The sequence below is a fragment of the Babesia bovis genome, chromosome 2 (genome assembly GCF_000165395.2).
Source record: "Babesia bovis T2Bo chromosome 2, whole genome shotgun sequence".
NCBI lineage: Eukaryota > Apicomplexa > Aconoidasida > Piroplasmida > Babesiidae > Babesia > Babesia bovis.
The window spans coordinates 534,790-562,528 of NC_010574.1; the positions used below are offsets into that span (position 1 = coordinate 534,790).

The following is a 27,739-nucleotide window of genomic DNA, read 5'->3' on the forward strand; positions in this document are numbered from 1 at the left end:
AGTCCATCATATAGGTGGTAGCTGCATTGAAAGGTATAGCTTGTGGCTTGTAATCAGGCTTGGGTATTGATATTGATTTGGGCAACTCATGCTTCACAAAATCCGCTTTGTAAGTAGTCAAACGTTCTCTTGCTACCCTCTTTTCCTCATTGCATGTAGACTTATTGGATTGGGTAGCGAATGGCGCATCCACCGTATTTAGACCCACGATAACAGCTTGCTTATGCATAGCTGCAAATTTTTGTGAGCCTTGGTACCTAAGAGGCACCAATGTGGTTACATCCTTAAATGTATCCATTATTTACAGTAGATGAATGTTTGTTTCATTTGCTCACTCCTGGCAACATCAAGGTACATAGTGAGTCTTGAATCTAACCACTTCCAGGGTTTTACGGCTTTGTTAACCTCTTTTCACCTTCATGAGTGTTTTTGGCGCGCTTTTGTGAGCGTGTCAATTCAGTTTCGACGTTGCTTTGGCCAAGATGTTTACCTGTTTGTGTAATTATTCCACGCGGTGGTGAACGTGATGGACGTTCCAGTTTGTGTCCAGCCTTGTAATCTGGTTTATTAACCTGATAACCCTCGTTTCTATTGTTTACAGTTGAAGAATATGGAGTACTATGTTCCTTCAGAGGTAATGTTTGGCGGCTGCTACCATGGGTGCGCATTTCGTCCCGCCTTTGTGTTGTTCGAGAAGGTTGATCATCATATACCTGTTTTTTCCGTCCATATGACCTATTTGCATCATGATCCATATAGTGAGGACCACGCTCATAGTGATCATCATCTGTCCTCATCGCGTAGTTGCGATCTGAATTATAACGATTGGATTCATTTCGATTGAAATCACGAACCCACGACCCCTTTTGATGTTGTCTATCGTCTCTGTGTATTGGTTTTCTATCACATGTCTGTGATGCGCTGTTATCCGTAGGGTAAATATCAAGGTTGCTGTTTCTGTGGTCGTATCCCCTGTGATTCTTAGATATACCGGATCTACAGTCCGTTGTCGGCATCATCTGTGTTGAATAGGCGTTAGTCTTTTGATGGAAATCCCTTGCATTAGGACGCAGAATCTCATTATTGTTATTCTCGGAAGGATTGCGATTACTTTGATGGTTGTGTAATCTACCACCTGAACCTATGACGTTGCTTATCATTCGTTTGGCGGTTTCACAATTAAAGCCCCTGGTTCTTCCCTCCTCCATCAGATCCTGCATCTTCAGAATATTAGCAGGTACCAAGGCACCCTTTAGTAGACAACTGCGATGCTTCATGTCAGAGCAAGACACAAACTCAGTATGTGTGCCCGTATCTTCTATTTGTCCAACTAAGGTTGGACCTGCTGGGTTAGCAAAAAGCATGTCTTTTTTTTCACTGTTACGATCCTGCAATTCCTTAGGTAATATAGCCTCTATTGGTATGACCAGGTTTAATAACTTCTTCTCATCGATAAATGGTAATAATGCCACCCATTGGTATTTGTAGCGTTTCCCGTTGGGATCCTCGTCAAATTTAATTGGATAAAAATCAGCTATTGGGGAGTCAGTATCTGTCATCAAATGACGAAGCTGCTCAGGTAAACAATGTGATGATCTTATAGGCATAACACTCATCAACTGCTGGAAAGGGGTAAACGGCTTCCCATAGTCAAAAGTGAATTCTAATCCTTCAAAGTTGAGATCAGAACAAAAGGGGGCATAATGGAATGGATAATACCATCCCCAACTGGTACAACCCTGGTAATAATAGCGCAAAACCCAGCACATGCCCTTGATATAGTGATTTGCAACCTGTGATGCAAACTCCCAAACATCTTGCGATTCACACAGACCAAACTTCTTGCGATAATACGTTTCTTTCCAACGCACTGGATCATTTAAGGATAGGTCTATGGGTTCCACTGGGTCATCAACCTCCCGTTCTTGTTTTAAAAGCTCTGCGCATCTCTTTTTGAACTCGATTTCTAGACCATTATTTAATGTACTACTGTCCTGATTTTTGAGAACAGTCTCGCCCCCTGCATTGTCAAAATCTGTCGGCCGTGAAACTTGATCTTTATTCTCAGTATTATCTCCTGAGTGTTGCAGTCGGCGCATCTTTTGGCGTTGTTTAAATTCTTGCTCGGCTTTGAAAACCTGATCTTCCACATTCGCAATATATGATACAAAGGCTCCTAATTGGGGAAAATTGATTTCACCCTCATTAGTTAAGTAATCGCCCAAATCTGGCAATAAGCTTTGATACAGCAATATCATCTGGTCTATCGAACCTCCTTGGATTGATATAGACGGTAAATGTGGTAAAAAATCATTGCCACAAAAAAAACACATCAGCACCAGGTCATCTATGCACCTTTCGAAGTCAATAGGCCCACTATTACCTCGTGACCAACCACGAGGAAAGTAAAGTTGATGCGATAAGTATTCCCTCAAAACGGGAAGTCTTAAAAATTGTAATGGCTTCCAATTTTGCCGTAGCATTGATCTATACGATTTGATATCTTTCAACTGTGGTCTAGATGTCTGCGCAACAGCTATAGACTTCCTAATTTCATCTTCAGCTTTCTTCGTAGGATTCAAATTGCTAACAATCTCACGAATTATGTAGAAGTTTACTTCGTGAGTAGCTAGTCCTAACATTATAAGATCGGCGTCCATCCCGTGGAGGACATGTTTCGTATTGGGGTCATATTGATCACTATGCCTTTGGTTGCGAATAAAATTCATTATTTTGTGCTCTCCTTCTCCCGGAGAGTTTGCGTCCGAATAAATCACATGTATGCGTGACCATGCTTCATACATATCACGGCGTTCCTTAATGTAGGCTACAACTCTCTTGCTCAACTCGTGCATAAAGGGAGTGCCAGGTGTTATAACGTTACTGTCCCAACGCGATTCCTTCGGGGGGATTCGAACATTGCGCTGTGCGAATTCTGCAGCAACTTTACTGTATATCTCAGCTTCCAAATCAGCTTCGGCAGCAGACTTGAACCTCCTAGATCTCTGTTGATTCATTTTAGCCCTAGGTGCAACACCATCAATGGCCAGAAATAGAATCTTTCGAGGACGTATAATATACATTAGCCTGTCCAAATAATCAAAGATGCATTGGAACATAACTTCCTCTGATGGTGGTTGTTCAAGACCTTCCGGATGACAACACGGGTGGATTAGCCCATTCATATCAATATAAAGGTTGTCGAACTCTCCATTTGGATTGGGACTCAGCAATGCCAAACCATATGATTCCAAATCACTAAAGTCGAAGTTGTTTTCGTTACTGTCGTCCTTAGCGTCATGTACCACCCGAGGATAACGGCTGCAGAGCCATCGATAAAATGTAGGTACACCCATTAGTCACGATTTTGTCTGACTAATACAAAGATTAGGTACACAATGAAATAGAGTGATGGTGAAGTAACACATTGACAGTGTCTATACCGGTTGTAAAGGACTAATGAAGCTGTCTAGAGTAATCTTGGGTGCCGCCATTTGCAATTATGAACTGAATTTTTAAGAAAATACATTGTCTATACAATATAGTTAATATGATTGTTATTATATAACTAGAATCTACCCTTGGAGATCTAAACGAAACGTTGTGTTTTCAGATTTACCTGGTGGCCACATATATGTACTGATTCAAAATATATCGGTCTACACATCTGTAAATTAAAACATAATTTACTGTAGATTATAACAGGTTTGCAAATTAACAAAATAACGCAGTGTTTTGTCGGAACCAGTTTCTATTAAATTTGCAACCATCCCTTACACATTCATTGGGTGGAGCTAAAGCCTGACGTACAAACCAATGAAGTGAAAATTAATCACAGGGATAAAATCCGAAATATCGTACATAATATATATCATGTAAATTGAAGTAATATAGGACCATGGGAATCGAAGCGACGCTAATATGCGTCGATAACTCAGAGTACTCGAGGAACGGAGATTTCCCTCCCAGCAGGTTGGCTGCGCAGGTGGACGCAATAGGGTTAATCGCAAGCGCCAGGCTCTCTGAACATTTTGAAAACTTGGTGGGTATTGTCTGCCTCGCAGCCCATGGGTCGCGTCTTATAGCCGCGCCCTCAAATGACCTGGGTACTTTTCTTGCAGGACTCCAAATGGTAAAACCATACGGAGAAAGCGAATTCTTAAAGGGTCTTCAAACTGCACAGTTGGCATTAAAGCACAGATTAAATAAATCACAGCAACAACGTATCATATGCTTCGTTGCAAGTCCGATCAAAGAAAATAGTGCACTTTGTACCAGTGTAGGGAAATTGTTAAAGAAGAACAATGTTATATTGGATATCATTAATATGTGCAACGACATCGAGACTGAACGTAAGCTTATTTTGCTACATGAGGCAGTTAACAACAATGATATGTCTCACTACCTTAACTGTAAACCAGGTTCCGATATGTTGCTCAGTGAAATAATTCTCAATTCCGCAATAATGCAAGGCGGTAGCGATTCCAATAGTTCTGTCAGATACAGCTCGAACTTGAACGAATTGGATGTGGATCCCGAATTAGACCCTCAACTGTACATGGCTCTAAGGATGTCTCTAGAACAAGAGGAAGAACGTCTCCAACGAGAATCCACTCCTGCACTACCGGAAGATAGTAACACGGAAACTATGTTGACAATGGCGGATCTCGAAAATGAAATCAAGGACATGGCCGGTCTAGAGGTCGTTCCTTTACCTAGGGTCATGGAGATGTTGATGACCTGTGAGGGTAACAGCGAACTATTGGAATCTCTGATTTATTCCCTCCCGGAGGTGGATATGGAGGACGAACGTCTCAAGGTGAGTCATAATGTTAAGAATCTATATAACGCAGGAACTGCTAGAGAAACTTAAAGTATTGCTTCCAAGGTTGCAGTTGCAGTAGAATCATTTATCAAACAGAGCTATCGTCGGCATTGATTAATATGTCATTTACCACCTTGGTTAATATGAGCTCAGTAAACAAATCTCAAAATAGTTTTCTACATCTTCGTTTTAATGGGAATAAGTGAAATGTAAGGTAACAGCTTTAGACTTGATAGATGAATAACTACAACCTTCCTGTGTTTATTCTATAGTTATCGGTGTGTGCCATGTCTCAATATAGATGTGCCTAATGGGTAATACTCTTCCATCTAAATTATAGCATTAAACCCATATGTAAATTTTTATCCGTCCTAATCACGCTAATGAAGCAAAATAGCTCTATTGCAATCTATGTTTAAAGGGAACGTACACACTCTAGCGATGTTACCTGGGTACCCTATCTAGTTTGAATCCATAGATAGAGCACTAAATTATAATTCATGTATTTGCTTCCAAAAAGGATTTCACTGTTATTTAATCAGGTAAAAATGATGCGTTCATTCGTATCGCCGCTACATGGAGGACTTGATTTGGAAGGTACAGAACGTAGTCATAGAACTAGAACTGATTTTGAATTCTATCCAAAATCATGTGCTATTAAGAATGGTTTACGTGAAGAACTAGAGAATCATTTTAGAGGAATGCAAATAGAATCGCAATTGTCGTTAAAAGATGCCATAGATATATGTAACCAAATGTCCGTAGAGTGCATCAAACAAGAAGAACTGGAAGAATTGCTATCACTCAAGGGATACGTTCCCATTTGTTACGATGGTTTTGAGCCCTCAGGACGTATGCACATTGCGCAAGGTATCTGTAAAGCTTATAAAGTAAATCAACTAAAAAGGATGGGTATATCTAGTGTGATGTGGATTGCTGATTGGTTTGCCATGCTTAATGATAAGCTAAACGGTAATATGGAAAACATTAGATTAGTTGGAGAATATTTCAAACATGTCTGGAGGGCGTCAGGTATGGATATGAATGCGGTCAAGTTCCTCTGGGCAAGCGAAGAAATCAATAAAAATCCAGATCTGTATTGGAGATTAGTAATGGATATCAGTCGTTCGTTCAACATAACACGGCTCAAACGATGTAGTGAAGCACTTGGGAGAGCTGATGGCGACAACCGTCCAGGTGCATCGCTGTTATATCCTGCAATGCAGTGTGCTGATATTTTTTACATAGGGGCTGACATTTGCCAATTGGGGCTTGACCAACGTAAAATAAATATGTTGGCACGTGAATATTGCGAATTGAAATCGGTTGGAGCTAGACCGATCATTCTTTCCCATCATATGATGCCTTCATTGGCACAACAAGGTGGAAAGATGTCCAAGTCGATACCCAATTCTGCTATATTTATGGAAGATTCTGCCGAGGAAGTGAATGCCAAGATAAAGAGTGCATGGTGCCCAGAAAAGGAAGTTTGCGATAATCCGTGCATAGCCTATTTCGAGCACATAGTTTTTCCAATGTTTAATACGGTAACTATACCTAGAAAAGAGAAAAATGGAGGTAAGCGTGATACATCAACTTCAAAAAATTCAGGTGATGTAATTTACCAATGCCACTCGGAACTAAAACAGGATTATCTCAGTGGCAACCTGCATCCTGCGGACCTAAAGCCTGCACTTGCAAGTTACATTAACCGTTTGTTGGAACCCGTACGAATATATTTTAGGGACAACCCCGAGGCTAATGAACTGGCACGTCGTGTCGCGGAGTTGCAACAACTAAAATAATTTATTGTGGACCATTGAGTAAATACCCAAATGCAGGTTGGTAATCATGTCTAAGCCATAACCTGAGATGTATTATTTGCTAGAAGCGTTTTTTGTGTTCCCTGGCTAATTGCCTCCGTCCTAACTTTTTTCCCGTAGACATTATGCCACAGTATCCAATAGTGTCACATTCTGTACCATGATGCGACAACGGGTACATCTCTACCTTAACCTAGACCCTGGGTTATACCGTCAGGTATACACCCACTACTACACTATCGATCCACCTCTACATTAATTGGTGTCCAACATAGTGACTCTATTAGTCTCTATGTCAACATTTACTTTGACAATCAACGTTTATCCTCCCAGACTCCGCAGTTTAACCAGAAAAGACACTTCGTTCCCTCATCCATACATGACTGTAATAAATCCCGAGTTGCTGTTATTTCTCAACGCACAATGTTTATTCGGTTGATGTAGTAAAGACATTTCCATTGAGTATATACAGTGTGGGTCTTATCCTGTTCAGTTTGGGATTTGCTTTGCCTTTAATATCCATTTTCATACAATACTCGGTGACTAAAAGTACTAGTTGACACTATTAAATACCTTTTGGGAGATGCATCAAAGCATAACGTGTCCTGGTTAGTCAGCCAATCTTCCCAGTTTTAGGTACATTTACACAGCATTCATTTAACTTATGCTTTCATTGTTCTAGCATCTTCTATAGTGGCATACAGCTGTCTTTCAATAATGCCTGGTAGCGTTGTTCAACTTCCTCGCGCATGACTTTGTGTTGTCAGAGTTTTGAGCGTATTCTCCACTATGAGCCAGCAACATGGTGTGACATCGATGCGATATCCAGCTTCTGAAAGATTATATAACAGTTGTTAGTGTAGCGCCGCAAAATCTAGTAAATCATATATCGGCAGTAAAGTAATCGACTGCCACAGAGACATATACAACAGTAACTTCGTGAACACCCCGTAGATATGCCATAGCGTATCTAAAGCTTATCACGGTGATCCTTTTCCAGCTTGTTCAGACGACTTACAAGAAGACGCATTTTTATACGCCTGTACAAACGGTACAAAGATGTATGCTATGGAGCCCAGAAGGAAGGCGGCACAGCCCAAATAGTTTGCGACGTATGCTAAGTCCAGTGCTGCAGCTTTGGTTAATGTTACCGCCGTTACTACATACAACGCAACTGATAGTATTAGCAGTATTAGGAGATCCCGTAGGTGGGAATAGGCCTGGTCATTTGACTTTTTCTTAGGACAGTCTTTAGACATCACGCTCTAATATTACGCACATAATTTACGTTATACCTATGTATTAGTATAGGAGTATGGAATCCATGTGTATGGGATCCTGTAAGTGGTACTTGCCCGGGCAGCAGGACTTGTCCAATAAGTAATCTAGGTACACATGAATTCAGTGTCTTCCGTGGCAACTAAAAATTATTGGTGTGTATTATTATTGGCTATTGTTAGTGTGTATCATTAGTGTCTCGTATTACTGTCTATTATTACGGTCTATCATTACTTTTTATCGTTACTGTCTACTATTACGCTGTTCAACAACGACTTGATAACGTACAAAGGGACACTAAGACAATGATCACGAATTGTAGAGTCGAAGCGGTACACACCTGACTCCGGAGTTAGCGAGGTTTGAAGCAGTGCTAGTAACATATAGATATCTATGGTATTATCTTGGTCCATAGCGCGTTAAATTAGTCTTCTATGGTAACTATATCTCATAGGCCCCTGGAGGTCAGAGTATTAGTCCGATGTAATCACTTTATGCCCTGTCTTCTACAGTGTTAGTATCTTGTGTTGATAAATCTATGGGTTAATGAGAACACAATGACCTGGAAGACCAGTGTCTGAGTGAACTATTCATGGTACCTTCTAGGTAGCACTGTGACGACATCAAGTATCATACTAAGCCTTCTGGTCTCTGTAGTGGTCATGATTTGGTGTTGTCTAGTTGCAATGTTGTTATGGACCTGGATGAGTTACGAACACTGTTTCATCGTTCCGTCTTGTATCACTGTGCATTTAATTTATAGAGCCATTAACAATACTATGGATAATTCAACAGCCTGCAGTCCTACACTACGTCACCCTCTACATTACGTAAAGCTTTACCCAGTACATGTGACTACCTATACTGGCCCTGTGATCACCAGTATTACAGTGACTTTACTATACTCACCCCTAGGATGTACTAACACATTATAGCACCGTTGCGCCGAAGGCGCCACTATTTTCTACCAAAATACTCCACCAGTTCCATTCCTTTGCGTCCCGTCATAACCTTATACCACATACATTGCCACTGGTGTTCTCCACCCCGTAACCAATGCGACCTCATATGTGTCCAGTCCAGTGGCTATATGGCACCAAAGGCTAGGTAGAGCACTGCTACTAGCCAGGCTAACGTGAGGACAAAGATCCAGGGGAGCCTGGTGGTGTAGATGAGCTGGTTGATGGAGGTGGTGAGTTTTGTGAACTCGGTGCTTTTTTCTACGTTACCCAGTGTCGTTAGGAAGTTGTGGCACTTCTTCTGATCTACTACACCAATACTCCATATAATACCCCGAAAAGGCACTACTTTTATACTAAACTTTCGGCAAAAGTGCAACCAAACTATTGTGAAACCTTTACCAAAAAAATTACCCAAAGCTAAGCCACAGTTTCGGTGGAATCACAACTAAACCTATAAACTACCTGACTAAAGCTATACTAACACCACGTAAGGCATATGACAAAAGCTCTAGAAAACTTTTATGAAAGAATTACCCAAAGCTAAGCCAAAGATTCAGTGGAAACACAACTAAAACGTATAAACAATCTGACTGAAGCTATACCAACAGCATAACAACATCTCCGTTACACCGTCCTGGAGACCTATGACTATAATAACACTGTTCCTTTCAATTGTTGCTATACTTGTCTATAATAACACCGTTTCCTTTCAATTGGTGCCAAAGGCTGGGTGGAACCCATGGGCTTTCTATGTTACAATTACTCCACATGACCACCCCTAGAGACACTGTTGCGCCCCTGGCGCCATATTATAACCCCCAATGGCATTGACAGTGTACTGTGTGTACGTCATACGTACCATTACCTATTGCAGTCACTGCCATCCTATGGAACCCACTGGCAAATTTGAATGTGTGTGGTACCACGGAAGGGCGCCCACTACCTGCTCAGTGGACTAACTCCAGCCTTCCATAGATATCCCAGTTACTCTATATTAGCACTGCTCAATGGACTGGTTTCACTGGAATGTGTAGGCTTTTAATGCCCATTATAGGATCACTACCTATAGCGCTACTATATATAGTGAGTGACACTAGTGTATATCATTTAGCACCGTTGCGCCGAAGGCGCCACTATGTCTTACCAAAATACTCCACCAGTTCCATTCCTTTACGTCCCGTCATCACCTTATACCACATTGCTTCCCACTGGTGTTCTCCACCCCGTAACCAATGCGACCTCATATGTGTCCAGTCCAGTGGCCATATGGCACCAAAGGCAAGGTAGAGCACCGCCACTAGCCAGGCTAACGTGAGAACAAAGATCCACGGGAGCCGTATGTCGTATTGGAGTTGGCCGACTTGCTTTAGGAGATTGGTGAGGGGGTGCGTCTGAGTGGTGTCCTTCTTGTCCACTAGTACTTTGCTTAGACTCTCTAGGAACTCGTGACAGTGCTTAATAGACTTGTCTTCCTTCTGTATGCTATAGTCTCCCTTCTCCGTCCCATCCCCCTGCCGGTACCCCTCCAGATTGAATGGGTTACCGTAGCCGAACCCATGTCTATACAATACCGGCAGGACTCCGGTACATGATACAATTGATTGGCACTGACAGAGTGGAGTGCTCTTAGCGTCCTGAGGATTACTCTTCTGTCCGTGTTCACCTTTTTTGCACTTATTGGGGTCACATTGCCCTTTACACGCATTGCATTCAATCTGTTGGAATGCCTCTGACAGTGACTTTAATCCACCTTCCAGGGCATCAGATAGGTATAGTACCCATGAGAGGTATGTTCCACCGAACGTAGCACTCACGGCTGTATAAAGCTCACCGGTTAGGGGGGATACGTAGTGGTTACTGTCAGTGAGTGTCGAGAGGGCAGACGTAGTGGTACCAGCACTGGAATATGCAGTCGTACCAGTGCCTTTATCACCTTTAATCTGTATAAGTGCTTTACCGACTTTGTCCATGTATTGTCCACCTGGTTTACCGTCAAATGGTATCCACTCTATCTTTCTTACTTCATCCCGTAACCCAGAGGCACACCAGCCGCAAAAGTAGATATCCTTCTCTTTGGAGGGGTCTTTATCGTGACTACACGTCTGTCCTTTCTTCTCTCCCTCCCCCTGTTCCTTGTTTCCCACACCACCCCTAAAGAACCCAAAGACATCACCCAGTACCTGTGGTGTGGTAGCACTTAGTTCTGCTGTTACCCTCACCAGTGTATAGACACACGACTGCATCATGTTCTCGTTACTGAAGAAGTACAGTAGACCATAAAGGCGTTTACCGGTACAATCACGGATGCCACTATGGAATTGCCCTCTGAAACCCATTGGCAATGGACAGCACTGACCTGAGCCACCACAGTGTCCCAAGTGGGATGCAGCAGGTGGGTACACTGTGTCTTTGTCTGTGTCAGTGTTTCGTACCACCTCGCAACTAAAGCCTGGTAGCCTATCCTCGAGGAAGGCCTGGAGAGGAGATGGTGTGCCGTCCATGTACTGTTGGTGGCAGGTCTTACAGGTCCTCTTCACTCCCTGTCGGCCACACTTGTTTATGTGGTCATTACAGGGTGGGCATTTGGGGGAGTTGCAGATGTCTTCGAGCTTTTTGATGGCCTTAGTGAACTCATCTTTGTGGCCATTCAGTTGGCCATTCACCTGTGGCAGTCCCTTCTCTAATACTGTCAATACATCCCTTACCTTATTGATAACCTCACTTATCCTGTCCTTGGCACTACTGTAATCCTTCTTCCACTTTTGTAATTCACTCCCTACCTGCTGTAATGACCCAGTTCCACCATTCACTAGTGTATCTAGTGCTCCACTACCACTCTTCGTCAGCGCCTCTAGTTCCTTCTTAGCCTCCTCTAGTTCAGTCTCGTCTAGATCCTCCCCCTCCTCCAGTTTCTTCCTAGCCCTCTCCAGTCCCTCCTTAGCCTTCGACAGTGCATCCTTCACCTTAGTGATCTCCTCCCCCTTCCTCCTTTCCAATGCCTCCTGTGCATTACCCAATTGTACCACGACATCACCAATCATCCAAAGTAGATTTCTGGCCGTTTCTATGTGCTCTACCCCGTTTGACGCTGATGCCTTTACCTTCTGTACTACCCCATCCAACATCTTCCCCATCTCCTTTACCCTATAATTCCTATCATGCTCCATGGGGTTACACCCCAGGCACATCCAGCTAATTACCCCCTTTGACACTACTCCATCCCCATACCTACACTCACGCCACTTCCCTCCCATAGCCACCTTCACTGCACATTGCTTCCTAAGGAAGTATAGTTGATAGAATAGACCCCTAATGTAGTGTACCACCTGGTTATATGCTTGGATGGACACGGTGGGATAGGTGAAGTTACACTCAGTGTTAGCGTAGAGGGAGTGGATGGGTGGTTCTTTGTGAGAGTCAGTGCCTTTAGGACTGTGTAATCCTCCTTGGATACCGATGAGGACCAATGGGCAATACTGGGTCACTGCTTGGAAGTGGGCAAACAGGTTGTATTCATGAACGGTAATGGGAGCCCAACGGCCTGTTTGATGGAATTTGAGTTGTGGCTGCTCGGTTTCACTGCTAGAGGCAGTGTCCTCGGGTTTCTTGAGTACTTCTGTGAGTCTTCCCTTGGCATAGTCCAGTAACTGCTTATATGCCTGACTATATGGCAATGCACTTAGCCAGTATAGGATCTCCCGGATTGTTCGGGGAGTCTTATTGTCCGCCTTCGGCGGAGTCTTCTTCTGTAATCCAGTAAAGTAGGCACATGACAGAATGTAGAGCTTATAGAGCGGACCGAGCTTATTCTGGTCAGGGACACTCTTATCTGCCTTAAAGACACTATCACCAAATGCCCCCTTCTCTAAGGTATGTATGTATCCAGCAAAGTTCATACCAGCTGGATTCCTAAATGAATTATCCCAACTGTCCTGGCCATGGCCATTATCGCTACTAGTATCTGGGAATCCCAAATAAAACTTTTCCTTAAACCCATCCCATATAACAGCATCCAACCTATTTCCAGGGCCACTGTTGTTCAACATTTCCCTAGGAAACCCTAAGGCCTGTAGCCATTGGGATAGGGTACCATCATCTAGACCACTACCATCCAGGATGTGATTGTTCCAACGGGGGCTAGTCTCGGCGTACTTTCCAGTCCAATACATATAAGTAAGTCCACTCCAGATGAGACATACTGATCCCAGGAGGATATGGGCACATTGGTGACGGCGTTGGGAGGGGTTTACAGCACCATCGTTATCAAACGTGGTGTCACCAAGTTGAGCCCATGTAATTGTATAGCCCCCTTCTGCCCAACTTCCTGTAGTTTTGGGATATGCTGATATATAAATGTCTTTATCACAGATACACTTGGCATCCTTCTTACACTTTTCCTTACAGTCTTCCTTACAATAACACTTGCAGCATTTGCCCGCTAAAGCGCATTGACACTGCTGGCCAGGACTACAGGTACCACTACACTTACACGTACTACTACCACCACTATCACTACACCTTGTACACTTCCTTCCCAGTGGCGTTCCTTCGTTGTTCGGATCCTTCACTTTCCATTTCATACACCCACAAGAGTCACACTTGTTCTCCGGCGTTTTATCCTTTAGATACTCGCAGTTCTCACTGCCTTGTTTGCCGTGATCACAGCCACCCTTATCACACTTCACTATCTTACTCCATCCAACGAGTGCACTGAGTACCTGTGCTAGCTGGTCTATGTAGGTCCGGACCACTGCAGTACCACCTAGTCCCTGGACTAGCGAAAAGAGTCCATTGAGGTGCTTGTCAACGTCCTCCTTGGTGGCCCCTTTGCCTTTAGTTTCTCCTTGATAACCTATAGGGCACCATGAGGTACTGTATACCAGTAGTAGTACTAGAGAGTACTACAGAGCACTCCTGTGAGCACTACTATGGTATTAATTGGATTACATATAATGACAATATCATCGTCAGTATCAGAACATAAGATTACCACATCAATGGCTCAACAATAAAGTCAACATTACTACTCTGATTCAACATAACAACATGATCATATCACTGTGTATTGTTGAGGAATAGAAATAATGGGTTCCTATGTACTTCATATACTATGCGCGCCATATAATATAGAGGGCGCCTTCGGCGCCACGCTGTATATAGACTCACCTCTGTACAGAATGCATATGTGGCCTGGCGTCGGCAGTGACTGACCTACTGCAGTCAGTAGAACTGGAGTACCATGGTAAGTAACCAGTACTAGAGTAGTACTACCTAGTACTACTACTGGTATACAGTACCTCATGGTGTCCTGTAGGCTATCAAGGTGAAGCTAAACAAGCTGACAGTTCTCAAAACAAGGGCGCCACTGATAAGCAAGTCACTAACCACCTCAATGGACTCTTCTCTCTAGTCCAGGGACTAGGTGGTACTGCAGTGGTCCGGACCTACATAGACCAGCTGGCACAGGTACTCAGTGCACTCGTTGGGTGGAGTAAGATAGTGAAGTGTAGTAATGGTGGCAAGGACAAGTGCAAGGGTGGTGGTACGGGCAATGAACACGGCGAAAAACCGGATTGCGGTTATTTAACGGATGTGACAGCGAACGATCCGTGTAAGGAGTGTGGTTGTATGAAATGGAATGATCCCGATCCGAACAGTAATGAAGGACACCACCTGGGCAGGAGGTGTCAGAGGTGTAGTGATAGTGGTGGTAGTACGTGTAAGTGTAGTGGTACTAGTGGTGGCGCCTGTACAGGTCCTGGCCAGGAATGTCAATGCGCTAAAGAAGGCAAATGTTGCAAGTGTTGTTGTAATAAAAAGTGTGGGAAGTGTAAGGAGGAGTGTAGTTGTATAATCGAGGACGGAATTGTTGGCAGTGATGAATGTAACAGGGATAGCTACATGTCAGCATATCCTAGTGATGCTATCAACATAAGAAAGTCATTTCTTGAATCCGAGAGAATTGATGTCAAAACACGTTGGAACAATGTTACCAGTAGTCCTAATCGCCACCAATGTGCCCGTATCTTCCTAGGGTCAGTATGCCTCATCTGGAGTGGACTTACGTATATGTATTGGACTGGAAAGTACCATAAAAGTAGCCCCCGGTGGAACAACCACATCCTAGATGGTAGTGGTCTAGATGATGGTACCCTATCCCAATGGCTGCAGGCCTTAGGGTTTCCTAAGGAAATGTTGAATAACCATGGTCCAGGAAATAGGTTGGATGCAGTTATATGGGATGGGATTAGGGGTATGTTATATTTGGGATTCCCGCATACCACTGACAATGCTGCCCATGGCAAGGACTATAATGATAATACATTCAGACAACCAGCTGGTATGAACTATGCTGGATATATACATACCGTAGACAAGGGTGCATTTGATAGTAGTGTCTTTAAGGGCACTGGCAATGGGATTGACAAGAACAAGCTCGGTGCCCTCTTCAAGCTCTACATTCTATCATGTGCCTATTTTACCGGTCTACAGAAAAAGAGTAGTACCCAGAGCAGTACTTCTACGACTCCTAGGACAATCCGCGAGATTCTATACTGGCTCAGTGCATTGCCATATAGTCAGGCCTATAAGGATATGCTGGACTATGCTAAGGAGAGACTCAAGAAAGAAGCACCAGATGTTGGAGACAAAAAACAGCTTTCCTTCCTTCAAACAGGCCGTAATGCTCCCATTACCGTCCATGAATTCAACCTTTTTGCCCACTTCCAAGCAGTGACCCAGTACTGCCCACTGGTGCTCATAGGTATCCAGGGTGGATTACACAGTGCCACTAAAGGCACTGACAGTACCAAGGAACCACCTATCCACTCCCTATACGCTAACACGGAGTGCCACTTCACCTATCCCACTGTATCCATCCAAGCATACAACCAGGTGGTCCACTACATTAGGGCTCTATTCTACCAGCTCTATTTCCTTAGGAAACAGTGTGCTGTGAAGGTAGCCCTGGGAGGGAAATGGCGTGAGTGTAGGTATGGTAAGGATGTGGTGTCCAAGGGGGTCATTAGCTGGATGTGCCTGGGGTGTGACCCCATGGAACATGATAGGAATTATAGGGTAAAGGAGATGGGAAATAAACTTAATAAACTACCCTTAGGGTCTGAAATTAGTGATTCTTGCAAGCTAAAGGATTTATTGGAGAAGATTGGTGATGTAGTGGTACAATTGGGTAATGCCCAGGAGGCATTGGAAGGGAAGGACAAGAAGGCCATCGAGGGGGTGAAGGAGGCACTACAGGTGGCTAAGGAGGGACTAGATACGGCTAAGAATGGGCTGGATGAGGAACTAAAGGAGGCTAAGGATAAACTAGGGGAGCTGACGAATGGTAGTGGTGGTAGTGGAGCACTACATACACTGGTGAATAGTGGTCCTGGGTCATTACATCAGGTATCAAGTAGTGAACATGAGTGGCAGAAAGACTATAGCAGTGCCAAGGACAGGATAAGTGCTGCTATCGATGGGTTACACAAGGTATTGGAGATATTTAAAAAGTGGGCAGAGCAAGATGAAACAGATATTATAAAGCAAGCTAAAAGCGCACTGGAACATCTAGGGAAAATAACAGGCGTTGGAAATGAAGTAAATTTGAGCAATGTTAAACTAGAAGCACACTACTCCGCTATACTCGCTGCCATCAAAGACCTCCTCTCAATCTGCAACTTCCCCAAGTGCAGCGCATGTGACCAACACGGCGACAAGTGTGGCCAACCATCCAATCCCACAATCTGTCAGACCTGCCTCCAACCCACTACCACTGGTGTCCCCTCCCCCCTCCAGGCATTCCTCGAGGATCGGTTGCCAGGCTTTAGTTGCAAAGAGGTACTGGACCAGGACATGGAGGAGAATCCAACATATCCACCTGCTGCATCCCACTTGGGACACTGCAGTGGTTCCGGCCAGTGCTGCCCATTGCCAATGGGCTTCAGAAATCAATTCCACAAGGGCAGCACCAGCGACAGCACTGGTGCACGCCTTTATGGCATCCTGTACTTCTTCAGTAACGAGAACATGATGCAGTCTTGTGTTTATACACTGGTGAGGGTCACAGCAGCACTCAGTGCCACTACACCACAGGTATTGGGTGATGTATTCGGGTTCTTTAGAGGTGGTGTAGGAAATCCAGAAGAGGACAAGGAGAAGAGGAAGGGAACATGTAATCACGATCAGGATCCTAGAACATCGACGGACAACAATAAGTACTTTTGCGGCTGGTGTGCCTCTGGGTTACGGGATGAAGTAAAGAAGATAGGATGGATTCCAAAGAAGGAAGAAGATGGAGGGAAGTATAGAGGCACAGTAGGACAAGCACTTATTAATATTAAGGGCGATAAGGACACTGGTGCCTCCGCATATTCCGATGCTACTGCCACCACTAATAACCTCTCAACACTCACTGACGGTAACCACTACGTATCCCCCCTAACAGGTGAGCTGTACACCGCAGTGAGTGCTACATTTGGTAATGTCTACCTCTCATGGGTACTGTATCTATCAGATGCACTTGAAGGTGGATTACAGTCACTCTCTGATGCATTCCGTAATATTGAATGCCGGGGCTGTAAGGGACAGTGTGACCCCAATAAGTGCAAGAAGGGAGAGCACGGACAGAAGAGTACTAGAGTGTGTGGATGCTCCTCAATCGTATCATGTACCGGGGTGCTACCGGTATTGTATAGACACGGGTTTAGCTACGGTAACCCATTCAATCTGGAGGGGTACCAGCAGAAGGATGGAAAGACGGATGGACAGTATGACATCGTGAAGGCCGGCGGTACTAAACGGTGTCATGAGTTCTTGGACAGTCTTCAGGATGTGATCAAGAAGAAGGAAGAGGAAGCCAGCTCTAAGGACCAGAAGGACCAGCATCCCTTGACAAAGTTACTATCAGAGGTCGGCCAGCTCCAATACGACATACGGCTTCCCTGGATCTTTGTTCTCACGCTAGCGTGGCTAGTAGCAGTACTCTACCTAGCATTTGGTGCCATATGGCCACTGGACTGGACACATATGAGGTCGCATTGTAGGGGATGGTTCAGGAAGGGCAGTCTGAGTCCATGGGAGGTACTGATGGTGGGTAAGAAGAAGGGAAGGGGTATATTGGAGTATTTTGGTAGAAAGTAGTAGGGGTAAAAGGTCATTAGTACCACCCTAGGGATCACGTATGGCATAGTGAAGGCCATATCGGTAGTTGTAGTGCCCCTAGGGGCAACAAGTATCCATAAGGTTGAGTAGTTTGTAGGGTTGTATAGTATGGAGGAGAGATATAGACTATTGTAGATATGTTTAGGAAAAGTTAGATGGAAGATGAGTATAAAAATGGTAGGTGTTCGGGTAGGGTACTAAGTGTAGTAGTTCTCTTTGGTGGTCACATATTACTATATACACTGTCCCCTCACAAAGGACTGTTTAGTGGGGGCACTATATGTGTTGGCATTACCATGGTGGGGTTTTTAGGATGCTAGGGTACCCACCAATGATGGGGCACTACCTAGTGGCTTGAAATGTAATACTGGCAGTTGATAGGCAGTGATATGTGTCTATAACAGGGAATAAGTCAATTGGAAAGCTTCAAGGAATTCACTCTCAAGTTTCCTGCGGTGATTCCTGTGGATATCCTGATAGAGGTAGTGATATGGACTAGTGTAGGGGATGATATACAGGGTAATATACACTTTAGAGGAATACATAAAGTAGTACTAACTCTTTTGTACAGTAGTCTATAATGAAGTCACTTCCATGGGACACTATGGATACCGTGGTTAGTATTCAGTACCATACTGGGCCGTAACGGATTGGCATATATGCTAATGACCAGTGATATTAATGGAGCAGTACAGAGTGTCTATGGACGCACTGGGTGCTAGTGTTAGGGAGGTTAGGCGATGTATAGGTACTGTAGAGTAATAGAGGATGTGATGTATCGGGGTAGTGTAGTACGGAGTTATGTGTACTACTACATGGTAAGACAAATGTAGCATTGTAGTAACCTACAGGTGTATAATTGATATGAAATTACGATAACTTCTTCACTATATAAGAACTCCACAAATGTTACCTTAATAATAAAGACCATATGAAGAGAGGAGCCTTCACCTCTGCTCGTCTTGACTCAGTGATAAAAACTTCCGAATACGTTTCTCTACCATGGACATGATTGGCTTGCTACAGTCCTCTGGAACCATTGCTGCCAAATAAGTTGGTAATGAATTACGTAGGGCAGTTCTGCATACCGGCTCAGGTAAAAAGTACCATTCAACGGAACATACTGAAAAATACCTCCTAATACGTTTTCCCAATTGGGGCGTTATGGATACATTACAGTCTTCTGGAACCACTTTGGCCAAATACCATGGCAACTGTTTACGAAGTTCTTTTCTACTTTCCGGTTTTGGTAACAGATACCATTCAACAGAGTACCTAGGCGGCTCTCCTGGTTGAGTCTCTGGAACCTCTAGAGGCTCTGTTGTAGTTTCGTCTCCCTTGCTGATGAATGTGCTAACGAAAGATTCCTTCTTGGATTGTTCCTGGGCTACACCGGTAGATCTAACCGTAGCAGAGTACCCAAATGCCACAACGACGCACAGTTTTGGTAGGGTTTTAAATCCTACCATCCTGGTAACGTCGATAAACAGTGAGATTCCGATGCGTTACACATTTCGTTACCGCAATTTCCCCCAGGTATGGTAAGGGTGCCAGGAAATCAGGACTTGCTCTTCCTTGCAGATATGCAAGATTCTGAGTAGTAAATATTCATCTTATATGAAATCATTCTATTTCCCTCGTTGACATGTACTGAGTATATCATCGTATGACAGGTGCTCTACAGAAAAGACTGGACTGTGGCTCCTTGGGGTAAACATAAGCAATAGGAACGTCCTTTGTACTTTTAATGACTCATCTGGGCATGATAGACATAATTCTACCTCACCAAGTGATATAGTTTCCATTTGGCCATGTCATACTGTGATTCCATATAACCAGGACAGTGCCATTGGCCACTATGGAATCATATTCCATTATAGATCCATCGCGAATTATCTATATATTTATGTTATATCACGTTGTGAACAACGATATAATGAAATGTTAACCTATGGGCAATGATGCCACAATGATATCTTCAGTGGTCATGATGATTTGTTTATAGAGATATCATAATGCATGGTAATATCACGTTGTAGATTGAGAGTACCTTTTGAATTTAGCAAACAGTAACATTAAGAAGGCAGCGTGCCATGTCGCATTATAGTATCGGTTATAATGATGCTGATAGGAGGTATATATCTGCGAACAGAGCTGTTATAAGTACTGATTACGTTTATGTATAGTATGGTTACCATGATTAGATGCTGATAGCTACGGAAGATTATAGACCACAATACAGTAAGAGATACGTAGCTCTGATGTTATGTATAGATGTTTATTTACTACCAAATTATGATAACCCCGTTTTCATTAAGTTAATCCAAGCATAGACATTTACCAATGGAAACCACATGACAATCGACTCCATAATTTTGGATTTAAACCATTCAATGTGAAATATTTTACAATACGTTTTTCAAGTGCGGGATCTATGGGTTCATCACAGTCTTCTGGAACCATGGCAGCCAAATTAGATGGCAACATAAAACGTAGGGCAGCTCTGCTTTCTGGCTCGGGTAACAGATACCATTCAACAGCATAAAACGAAAAAAACCAAATAATTTGCCTCTGTACTATAGTCATTATTGGCTCATTACAGTCCTCTGGAACCATTTCTGCCAGATCGCTTGGTAACGCTTTACATAAGGCAGCTCGATTTTGCGGCTTGGGCAACATAAACCACTCGATGCCATGCAACGAAAAATGTTCCCTAATACGTTTTTCCAACTTAGGCGATACTGGTACAGAACAGTCTTTTGGAACATCTTCAGCCAAATAACGTGGCATAAAAACACGTATTGCAGCTCTATTTTCCGGTTTGGGTAACAAATGCCATTCCACAGAGTACATGGGTGGTTCTTCTTCATTAATGTTTTCTTGGGTGTCAGTATTTGTTGGTTGCGATATGTCATGAGATTCGGTTGTAGGTTCTTCTTTCTTACCAGAGGGTCCGTTGACGATTGACTTTTTCATAGGATTGCCGACATTGATGGAATTACTATCTGCAGAAGAAGAGTGAATTACTGTCTTTTGCTCAATCCACGAGAAATGTTCCCTAATACGTTTTTCCAACTTAGGCGATATTGGTACATTACAGTCTTCTGGAACGTCTCTGGCCATAAACCATGACAAAATACCACGTAGTGCAGCTCTATTTTCCGGTTTGGGTAACAGATACCATTCTACGTCGTACTTGGGATGACCTGTATCGCTGTGTTTTTGAGTGTCAATTTTCGTCGGTTCGGATACGTCATGAGATTTAGTGGCAGATTTCTCATTCTTACCGAAGAATCTGCTAACGAACGATTCCTTCTTGGGCTGTTCCTGGGCTACCTCAGTAGAAGTGGCAATGGCAGACAGTCCCAATGCCACCACTACACAGAGCTTAGAGAAAGTGTTGAAGGATACCATTTTAATAAAGACAGTAAATGGTGAGATTCCTAACTGTTGGATTCAGCTGTTGTTATGCCCCAGGTATACTATAGATGTCAGGGAATCAATCGTTGCTCTTCAGTACACCTTCTAATGCTACTGTATAATAGCTGTGTATGTGATATAAAATCATTGTGACTCTCTTTGTCAGCAATTGATCAGATATCTATCACTACAGATGCTCTACAGACCAATATTGTTACAGTGGCTCCTTATGTTAGGCATTAACAAGAAGAACGTCATTGTGACAATACATACAGCATTTGTGAGATGACAGACATAATTCTACCTCACCAAGCACTATAGTCTCCATTTGGCCATCACTTCCTATACATATATATACCAGTACAGCGTCATAGGCACTTAAGATGTGCTGCTTTCCATTATGGAATCATAGTACATTGTAGATACAGCGCGGAATGTGTCGATATCTACGTTATATCACATTATGAACATCGGTACAATGAGATGTCAACTTATGAACAATGTTGCCATGAATATACCTTGTCCAATCATGATAAGTATTTAACAGAGATGCTATAAAGTATTATAATGTCGTGTTGATGTTTACTGGAGAACACTTTTAAATAGAGATATTATTAAGAGAGCAATTCGTTGTATCACATCAATGTACAGGTTAATATATCACTGTTGAGAGGTATATATCTGGGAACAGAGCTGTTATTGGAGATGATTTAGTCTATGTATAGTTTAAGAACCATGAATGGAGACTGATAATTACTAACAATGTCATAAGCACTGCAGCCAGTTACACATGTCTATATTCCGTGATGTACCGGTCGATATGTATCGCTGTAGTCAACCACAGCAGTAATGTATTACTAAATTAAAGTAATTGCGTCTGTATCTACATAAGCTAGGGCTTTTAATTTACGTTAAACAACCATAACAAGATATGCGTGTTAACTTGCGATGTTACACACTGAATAAGAAAAACTCTCTAATACGCTCTTCCACCTTGGGATCTATTGGTTCATTACAGTCCTCTGGAACTTTTTTGGCCAAATCAAATGGCAACGCTTTTAGGAGATATTTTCTGTTTATGGGATACGGTAACAGATACCATTCAAGAGGGAACATAAGTAGATGTGCTGTATCAGTGTTTTCTTGAGTTGTAATCTTTTTCGGTTCCGATATGTAATGAGATTTAGTGGCAGATTTCTCATTCTTACCGAAGAATCTGCTAACGAACGATTCCTTCTTGGGCTGTTCCTGGGCTACCTCAGTAGAAGTGGCAATGGCAGACAGTCCCAATGCCACCACTACACAGAGCTTAGAGAAAGTGTTGAAGGCTACCATTTTGGTGAAGTTAGTGGAGAGTGAGATTCTCAAGTGTTACACATTTTGTTGCCGCTATACCCCATGCATAATGCAAGTGCCATTCGTCGCACCGCAATTTACGTTTCCACAATACTTGTAGGAATTCAATTGATGCTACATAAAGTGATGTATTCCTAGGATCTCAAATCCCGATACTGCAACAAGCCGCGTAGCAATATACCCTAGACACTACAATATCATTATGACAGTTTCCATATAGTGACACGTTACATTCTCTTGAATGGTACCAATGGATATGTTGACCATTCATTATTCATTGCTAGTAGGGGATTATTCTATTGTCATGCTGATGTCGAATTATATAGATAAACAGTAATGCTATATGAGGTTCCACGTAGAGGCCTATGCAATACCATTAGTATACACTACTGTGCAGTAATACAAATCCATTAAAATGTGGTAGTGGTCCACACTTCCTACCCATTGGTAAATTTTTATGTAGTGATGAGCCACTCCTTCCCATCCCACTACCCTACCCATGTACACTAGAGTTATGTGGCCGACCCTAGTCTACTCGAATGCGTTTAGCATGGCATCGTACCATGTTAGTTACTTGTATACATAACAGCACTACCTGATAGTCCCATGGAGCACCAAATCTAATACCATGGTATTGCTATACTCTACAATACCCCTAAGATCAATTATGTTCTGCCTCACTGTCACGACTTCCATCAGTGCTATCACACTTATTAGTGTATATGTTACTCATGATTCAGTTTTTTAGGTAGGTACAGCACAACGTTTACTACCACAACCCTTACTGAACCATCCCCTACAATGCGACCTCATATGTACCCAGTCCAGTGGCCATATGGCACCAAATGCGAGGTATAGCACCGCTACTAGCCAGGCCACTGTGAGAACAAAGATCCAGGGGAGCCGTATGTCGTATTGGAGTTGGCCGACTTGCTTTAGGAGATTGGTGAGGGGGTGCGTCTGAGTGGTGTCCTTCTTGTCCACTAGTACTTTGCTTAGACTCTCTAGGAACTCGTGACAGTGCTTAATAGACTTGTCTTCCTTCTGTATGCTATAGTCTCCCTTCTCCGTCCCATCCCCCTGCCGGTACCCCTCCAGATTGAATGGGTTACCGTAGCCGAACCCATGTCTATACAATACCGGCAGGACTCCGGTACATGATACAATTGATTGGCACTGACAGAGTGGAGTGCTCTTAGCGTCCTGAGGATTACTCTTCTGTCCGTGTTCACCTTTTTTGCACTTATTGGGGTCACATTGCCCTTTACACGCATTGCATTCAATCTGTTGGAATGCCTCTGACAGTGACTTTAATCCACCTTCCAGGGCATCAGATAGGTATAGTACCCATGAGAGGTATGTTCCACCGAACGTAGCACTCACGGCTGTATAAAGCTCACCGGTTAGGGGGGATACGTAGTGGTTACTGTCAGTGAGTGTCGAGAGGGCAGACGTAGTGGTACCAGCACTGGAATATGCAGTCGTACCAGTGCCTTTATCACCTTTAATCTGTATAAGTGCTTTACCGACTTTGTCCATGTATTGTCCACCTGGTTTACCGTCAAATGGTATCCACTCTATCTTTCTTACTTCATCCCGTAACCCAGAGGCACACCAGCCGCAAAAGTAGATATCCTTCTCTTTGGAGGGGTCTTTATCGTGACTACACGTCTGTCCTTTCTTCTCTCCCTCCCCCTGTTCCTTGTTTCCCACACCACCCCTAAAGAACCCAAAGACATCACCCAGTACCTGTGGTGTGGTAGCACTTAGTTCTGCTGTTACCCTCACCAGTGTATAGACACACGACTGCATCATGTTCTCGTTACTGAAGAAGTACAGTAGACCATAAAGGCGTTTACCGGTACAATCACGGATGCCACTATGGAATTGCCCTCTGAAACCCATTGGCAATGGACAGCACTGACCTGAGCCACCACAGTGTCCCAAGTGGGATGCAGCAGGTGGGTACACTGTGTCTTTGTCTGTGTCAGTGTTTCGTACCACCTCGCAACTAAAGCCTGGTAGCCTATCCTCGAGGAAGGCCTGGAGAGGAGATGGTGTGCCGTCCATGTACTGTTGGTGGCAGGTCTTACAGGTCCTCTTCACTCCCTGTCGGCCACACTTGTTTATGTGGTCATTACAGGGTGGGCATTTGGGGGAGTTGCAGATGTCTTCGAGCTTTTTGATGGCCTTAGTGAACTCATCTTTGTGGCCATTCAGTTGGCCATTCACCTGTGGCAGTCCCTTCTCTAATACTGTCAATACATCCCTTACCTTATTGATAACCTCACTTATCCTGTCCTTGGCACTACTGTAATCCTTCTTCCACTTTTGTAATTCACTCCCTACCTGCTGTAATGACCCAGTTCCACCATTCACTAGTGTATCTAGTGCTCCACTACCACTCTTCGTCAGCGCCTCTAGTTCCTTCTTAGCCTCCTCTAGTTCAGTCTCGTCTAGATCCTCCCCCTCCTCCAGTTTCTTCCTAGCCCTCTCCAGTCCCTCCTTAGCCTTCGACAGTGCATCCTTCACCTTAGTGATCTCCTCCCCCTTCCTCCTTTCCAATGCCTCCTGTGCATTACCCAATTGTACCACGACATCACCAATCATCCAAAGTAGATTTCTGGCCGTTTCTATGTGCTCTACCCCGTTTGACGCTGATGCCTTTACCTTCTGTACTACCCCATCCAACATCTTCCCCATCTCCTTTACCCTATAATTCCTATCATGCTCCATGGGGTTACACCCCAGGCACATCCAGCTAATTACCCCCTTTGACACTACTCCATCCCCATACCTACACTCACGCCACTTCCCTCCCATAGCCACCTTCACTGCACATTGCTTCCTAAGGAAGTATAGTTGATAGAATAGACCCCTAATGTAGTGTACCACCTGGTTATATGCTTGGATGGACACGGTGGGATAGGTGAAGTTACACTCAGTGTTAGCGTAGAGGGAGTGGATGGGTGGTTCTTTGTGAGAGTCAGTGCCTTTAGGACTGTGTAATCCTCCTTGGATACCGATGAGGACCAATGGGCAATACTGGGTCACTGCTTGGAAGTGGGCAAACAGGTTGTATTCATGAACGGTAATGGGAGCCCAACGGCCTGTTTGATGGAATTTGAGTTGTGGCTGCTCGGTTTCACTGCTAGAGGCAGTGTCCTCGGGTTTCTTGAGTACTTCTGTGAGTCTTCCCTTGGCATAGTCCAGTAACTGCTTATATGCCTGACTATATGGCAATGCACTTAGCCAGTATAGGATCTCCCGGATTGTTCGGGGAGTCTTATTGTCCGCCTTCGGCGGAGTCTTCTTCTGTAATCCAGTAAAGTAGGCACATGACAGAATGTAGAGCTTATAGAGCGGACCGAGCTTATTCTGGTCAGGGACACTCTTATCTGCCTTAAAGACACTATCACCAAATGCCCCCTTCTCTAAGGTATGTATGTATCCAGCAAAGTTCATACCAGCTGGATTCCTAAATGAATTATCCCAACTGTCCTGGCCATGGCCATTATCGCTACTAGTATCTGGGAATCCCAAATAAAACTTTTCCTTAAACCCATCCCATATAACAGCATCCAACCTATTTCCAGGGCCACTGTTGTTCAACATTTCCCTAGGAAACCCTAAGGCCTGTAGCCATTGGGATAGGGTACCATCATCTAGACCACTACCATCCAGGATGTGATTGTTCCAACGGGGGCTAGTCTCGGCGTACTTTCCAGTCCAATACATATAAGTAAGTCCACTCCAGATGAGACATACTGATCCCAGGAGGATATGGGCACATTGGTGACGGCGTTGGGAGGGGTTTACAGCACCATCGTTATCAAACGTGGTGTCACCAAGTTGAGCCCATGTAATTGTATAGCCCCCTTCTGCCCAACTTCCTGTAGTTTTGGGATATGCTGATATATAAATGTCTTTATCACAGATACACTTGGCATCCTTCTTACACTTTTCCTTACAGTCTTCCTTACAATAACACTTGCAGCATTTGCCCGCTAAAGCGCATTGACACTGCTGGCCAGGACTACAGGTACCACTACACTTACACGTACTACTACCACCACTATCACTACACCTTGTACACTTCCTTCCCAGTGGCGTTCCTTCGTTGTTCGGATCCTTCACTTTCCATTTCATACACCCACAAGAGTCACACTTGTTCTCCGGCGTTTTATCCTTTAGATACTCGCAGTTCTCACTGCCTTGTTTGCCGTGATCACAGCCACCCTTATCACACTTCACTATCTTACTCCATCCAACGAGTGCACTGAGTACCTGTGCTAGCTGGTCTATGTAGGTCCGGACCACTGCAGTACCACCTAGTCCCTGGACTAGGGAGAAGAGTCCGTTGAGGTGTTCTGTGACTTTGTCACTGGTGGCGCCCTTGTTGTCACCGCTGTCAGTACCATTCTTAACATCACCTTGATAGCCTAGGACAGTCATATACTGCTACACTACTGGGTACTTACCATTGTACTCCAGTTGTACTGACTGCAGTAGGTCAGTCACTGCCGCCGCCAGGCCACATATACATTCTGTAGAGGGGTGAGTACAATAGCAATGTGGCGCCGAAGGCGCCCACTATTACTTATATGGCGGCATAACATAGTAATGTCTACAGTAACGTACCATCATCACTCAATGCATTACCATCCTTACCAGTTACCCTTAGGACCCAGTCAATGGCCTCCTTCAGGTTGGTAGGAGCGTCTGTCAGGGACGCCTTCGGCGTGAAAGTGCTATTCACGGCCATTGTCAGTGCTTTTAGGAGTACTCAGCAGTACTCACAGTGGTGAGGGAGTGGTCTGGCTATCGGGGTGGAATCCTATATAATACAGTGGCGCCTTCGGCGCGACAGTGTCCGTTACAGTGGCGCGCATACTGTTCTGTGGGATTCCACC

The 27,739-nt window shown here is 43.9% G+C and overlaps 10 protein-coding genes across 10 annotated transcripts; 3 read left to right on the forward strand and 7 right to left on the reverse strand.

The window, feature by feature from the left end:
- Nucleotides 1–339: 339 nt before the first annotated feature.
- Nucleotides 340–3,406, reverse strand: BBOV_II002230 (XRN 5'-3' exonuclease N-terminus family protein). The gene has a single exon (XM_001609697.2). It carries the CDS (start codon nt 3,354–3,356, stop codon nt 390–392), a length of 2,967 nt encoding a protein of 988 aa, XP_001609747.1. The 5' UTR covers nt 3,357–3,406; the 3' UTR covers nt 340–389.
- Nucleotides 3,407–3,848: 442 nt separating this feature from the next.
- BBOV_II002240 (26S proteasome regulatory subunit RPN10 domain protein) lies at nt 3,849–4,994 on the forward strand. Its single transcript, XM_001609698.2, has 2 exons — nt 3,849–4,819; nt 4,854–4,994. Exons 1-2 carry the CDS (start codon nt 3,899–3,901, stop codon nt 4,902–4,904), a joined length of 972 nt encoding a protein of 323 aa, XP_001609748.1. The 5' UTR covers nt 3,849–3,898; the 3' UTR covers nt 4,905–4,994.
- A 158-nt stretch (nt 4,995–5,152) lies between these two features.
- On the forward strand, nt 5,153–6,660 carry BBOV_II002250 (putative tyrosyl-tRNA synthetase). Its single transcript, XM_051767250.1, has 2 exons — nt 5,153–6,403; nt 6,437–6,660. Exons 1-2 carry the CDS (start codon nt 5,326–5,328, stop codon nt 6,628–6,630), a joined length of 1,272 nt encoding a protein of 423 aa, XP_051623134.1. The 5' UTR covers nt 5,153–5,325; the 3' UTR covers nt 6,631–6,660.
- A 149-nt stretch (nt 6,661–6,809) lies between these two features.
- Nucleotides 6,810–8,101, reverse strand: BBOV_II002255 (putative integral membrane protein). The gene has a single exon (XM_051767828.1). The coding sequence runs from the start codon at nt 7,905–7,907 to the stop codon at nt 7,629–7,631; it is 279 nt and encodes a 92-aa protein (XP_051623825.1). The 5' UTR covers nt 7,908–8,101; the 3' UTR covers nt 6,810–7,628.
- A 1,864-nt stretch (nt 8,102–9,965) lies between these two features.
- Nucleotides 9,966–13,978, reverse strand: BBOV_II002260 (variant erythrocyte surface antigen-1 alpha subunit). The gene is made up of 2 exons (XM_001609700.2): nt 13,879–13,978; nt 9,966–13,760 (listed from the first exon to the last, which is right to left on the reverse strand). Exons 1-2 carry the CDS (start codon nt 13,926–13,928, stop codon nt 10,022–10,024), a joined length of 3,789 nt encoding a protein of 1,262 aa, XP_001609750.1. The 5' UTR covers nt 13,929–13,978; the 3' UTR covers nt 9,966–10,021.
- Nucleotides 13,967–18,034, forward strand: BBOV_II002270 (variant erythrocyte surface antigen-1 alpha subunit). Its single transcript, XM_001609701.2, has 3 exons — nt 13,967–13,976; nt 14,065–14,130; nt 14,203–18,034. Exons 1-3 carry the CDS (start codon nt 13,973–13,975, stop codon nt 18,027–18,029), a joined length of 3,897 nt encoding a protein of 1,298 aa, XP_001609751.1. The 5' UTR covers nt 13,967–13,972; the 3' UTR covers nt 18,030–18,034.
- Nucleotides 18,035–18,957: 923 nt separating this feature from the next.
- On the reverse strand, nt 18,958–19,559 carry BBOV_II002275 (SmORF protein). Its single transcript, XM_051767441.1, has one exon. The coding sequence runs from the start codon at nt 19,517–19,519 to the stop codon at nt 18,998–19,000; it is 522 nt and encodes a 173-aa protein (XP_051623850.1). The 5' UTR covers nt 19,520–19,559; the 3' UTR covers nt 18,958–18,997.
- Nucleotides 19,560–20,310: 751 nt separating this feature from the next.
- Nucleotides 20,311–21,498, reverse strand: BBOV_II002280 (SmORF protein). Its single transcript, XM_001609702.2, has one exon. The coding sequence runs from the start codon at nt 21,462–21,464 to the stop codon at nt 20,388–20,390; it is 1,077 nt and encodes a 358-aa protein (XP_001609752.1). The 5' UTR covers nt 21,465–21,498; the 3' UTR covers nt 20,311–20,387.
- An 889-nt stretch (nt 21,499–22,387) lies between these two features.
- BBOV_II002290 (SmORF protein) lies at nt 22,388–22,839 on the reverse strand. The gene has a single exon (XM_001609703.2). The coding sequence runs from the start codon at nt 22,803–22,805 to the stop codon at nt 22,422–22,424; it is 384 nt and encodes a 127-aa protein (XP_001609753.1). The 5' UTR covers nt 22,806–22,839; the 3' UTR covers nt 22,388–22,421.
- Nucleotides 22,840–23,527: 688 nt separating this feature from the next.
- On the reverse strand, nt 23,528–27,625 carry BBOV_II002300 (variant erythrocyte surface antigen-1 alpha subunit). The gene is made up of 3 exons (XM_001609704.2): nt 27,468–27,625; nt 27,308–27,373; nt 23,528–27,268 (listed from the first exon to the last, which is right to left on the reverse strand). The coding sequence occupies exons 1-3, from the start codon at nt 27,589–27,591 to the stop codon at nt 23,571–23,573; spliced, it is 3,888 nt and encodes a 1,295-aa protein (XP_001609754.1). The 5' UTR covers nt 27,592–27,625; the 3' UTR covers nt 23,528–23,570.
- Nucleotides 27,626–27,739: the final 114 nt, after the last annotated feature.

Bases quoted from the DNA above. Each gene is read 5' to 3' on its own strand.
- BBOV_II002280 (XM_001609702.2), bottom strand. From the start codon at position 21,464: ATGGTATCCTTCAACACTTTCTCTAAGCTCTGTGTAGTGGTGGCATTG.
- BBOV_II002275 (XM_051767441.1), bottom strand. From the start codon at position 19,519: ATGGTAGGATTTAAAACCCTACCAAAACTGTGCGTCGTTGTGGCATTT.
- BBOV_II002250 (XM_051767250.1), top strand. From the start codon at position 5,326: ATGTATTTGCTTCCAAAAAGGATTTCACTGTTATTTAATCAGGTAAAA. The intron at 6,404-6,436 runs GTAAGCGTGATA...CAAAAAATTCAG, and splicing joins TAGAAAAGAGAAAAATGGAG to GTGATGTAATTTACCAATGC.
- BBOV_II002290 (XM_001609703.2), bottom strand. From the start codon at position 22,805: ATGGTAGCCTTCAACACTTTCTCTAAGCTCTGTGTAGTGGTGGCATTG.
- BBOV_II002240 (XM_001609698.2), top strand. From the start codon at position 3,899: ATGGGAATCGAAGCGACGCTAATATGCGTCGATAACTCAGAGTACTCG. The intron at 4,820-4,853 runs GTGAGTCATAAT...TATATAACGCAG, and splicing joins TGGAGGACGAACGTCTCAAG to GAACTGCTAGAGAAACTTAA.
- BBOV_II002300 (XM_001609704.2), bottom strand. From the start codon at position 27,591: ATGGCCGTGAATAGCACTTTCACGCCGAAGGCGTCCCTGACAGACGCT. The intron at 27,374-27,467 runs GTACGTTACTGT...ACCCCTCTACAG, and splicing joins TAATGCATTGAGTGATGATG to AATGTATATGTGGCCTGGCG. The intron at 27,269-27,307 runs GTAAGTACCCAG...TGACTGTCCTAG, and splicing joins AGTACAACTGGAGTACAATG to GCTATCAAGGTGATGTTAAG.
- BBOV_II002230 (XM_001609697.2), bottom strand. From the start codon at position 3,356: ATGGGTGTACCTACATTTTATCGATGGCTCTGCAGCCGTTATCCTCGG.
- BBOV_II002270 (XM_001609701.2), top strand. The intron at 14,131-14,202 runs GTAAGTAACCAG...GGTGTCCTGTAG, and splicing joins AGTAGAACTGGAGTACCATG to GCTATCAAGGTGAAGCTAAA.
- BBOV_II002260 (XM_001609700.2), bottom strand. From the start codon at position 13,928: ATGTTGAATCAGAGTAGTAATGTTGACTTTATTGTTGAGCCATTGATG. The intron at 13,761-13,878 runs GTAATCTTATGT...ACTGGTATACAG, and splicing joins ATTGTTGAGCCATTGATGTG to TACCTCATGGTGCCCTATAG.
- BBOV_II002255 (XM_051767828.1), bottom strand. From the start codon at position 7,907: ATGTCTAAAGACTGTCCTAAGAAAAAGTCAAATGACCAGGCCTATTCC.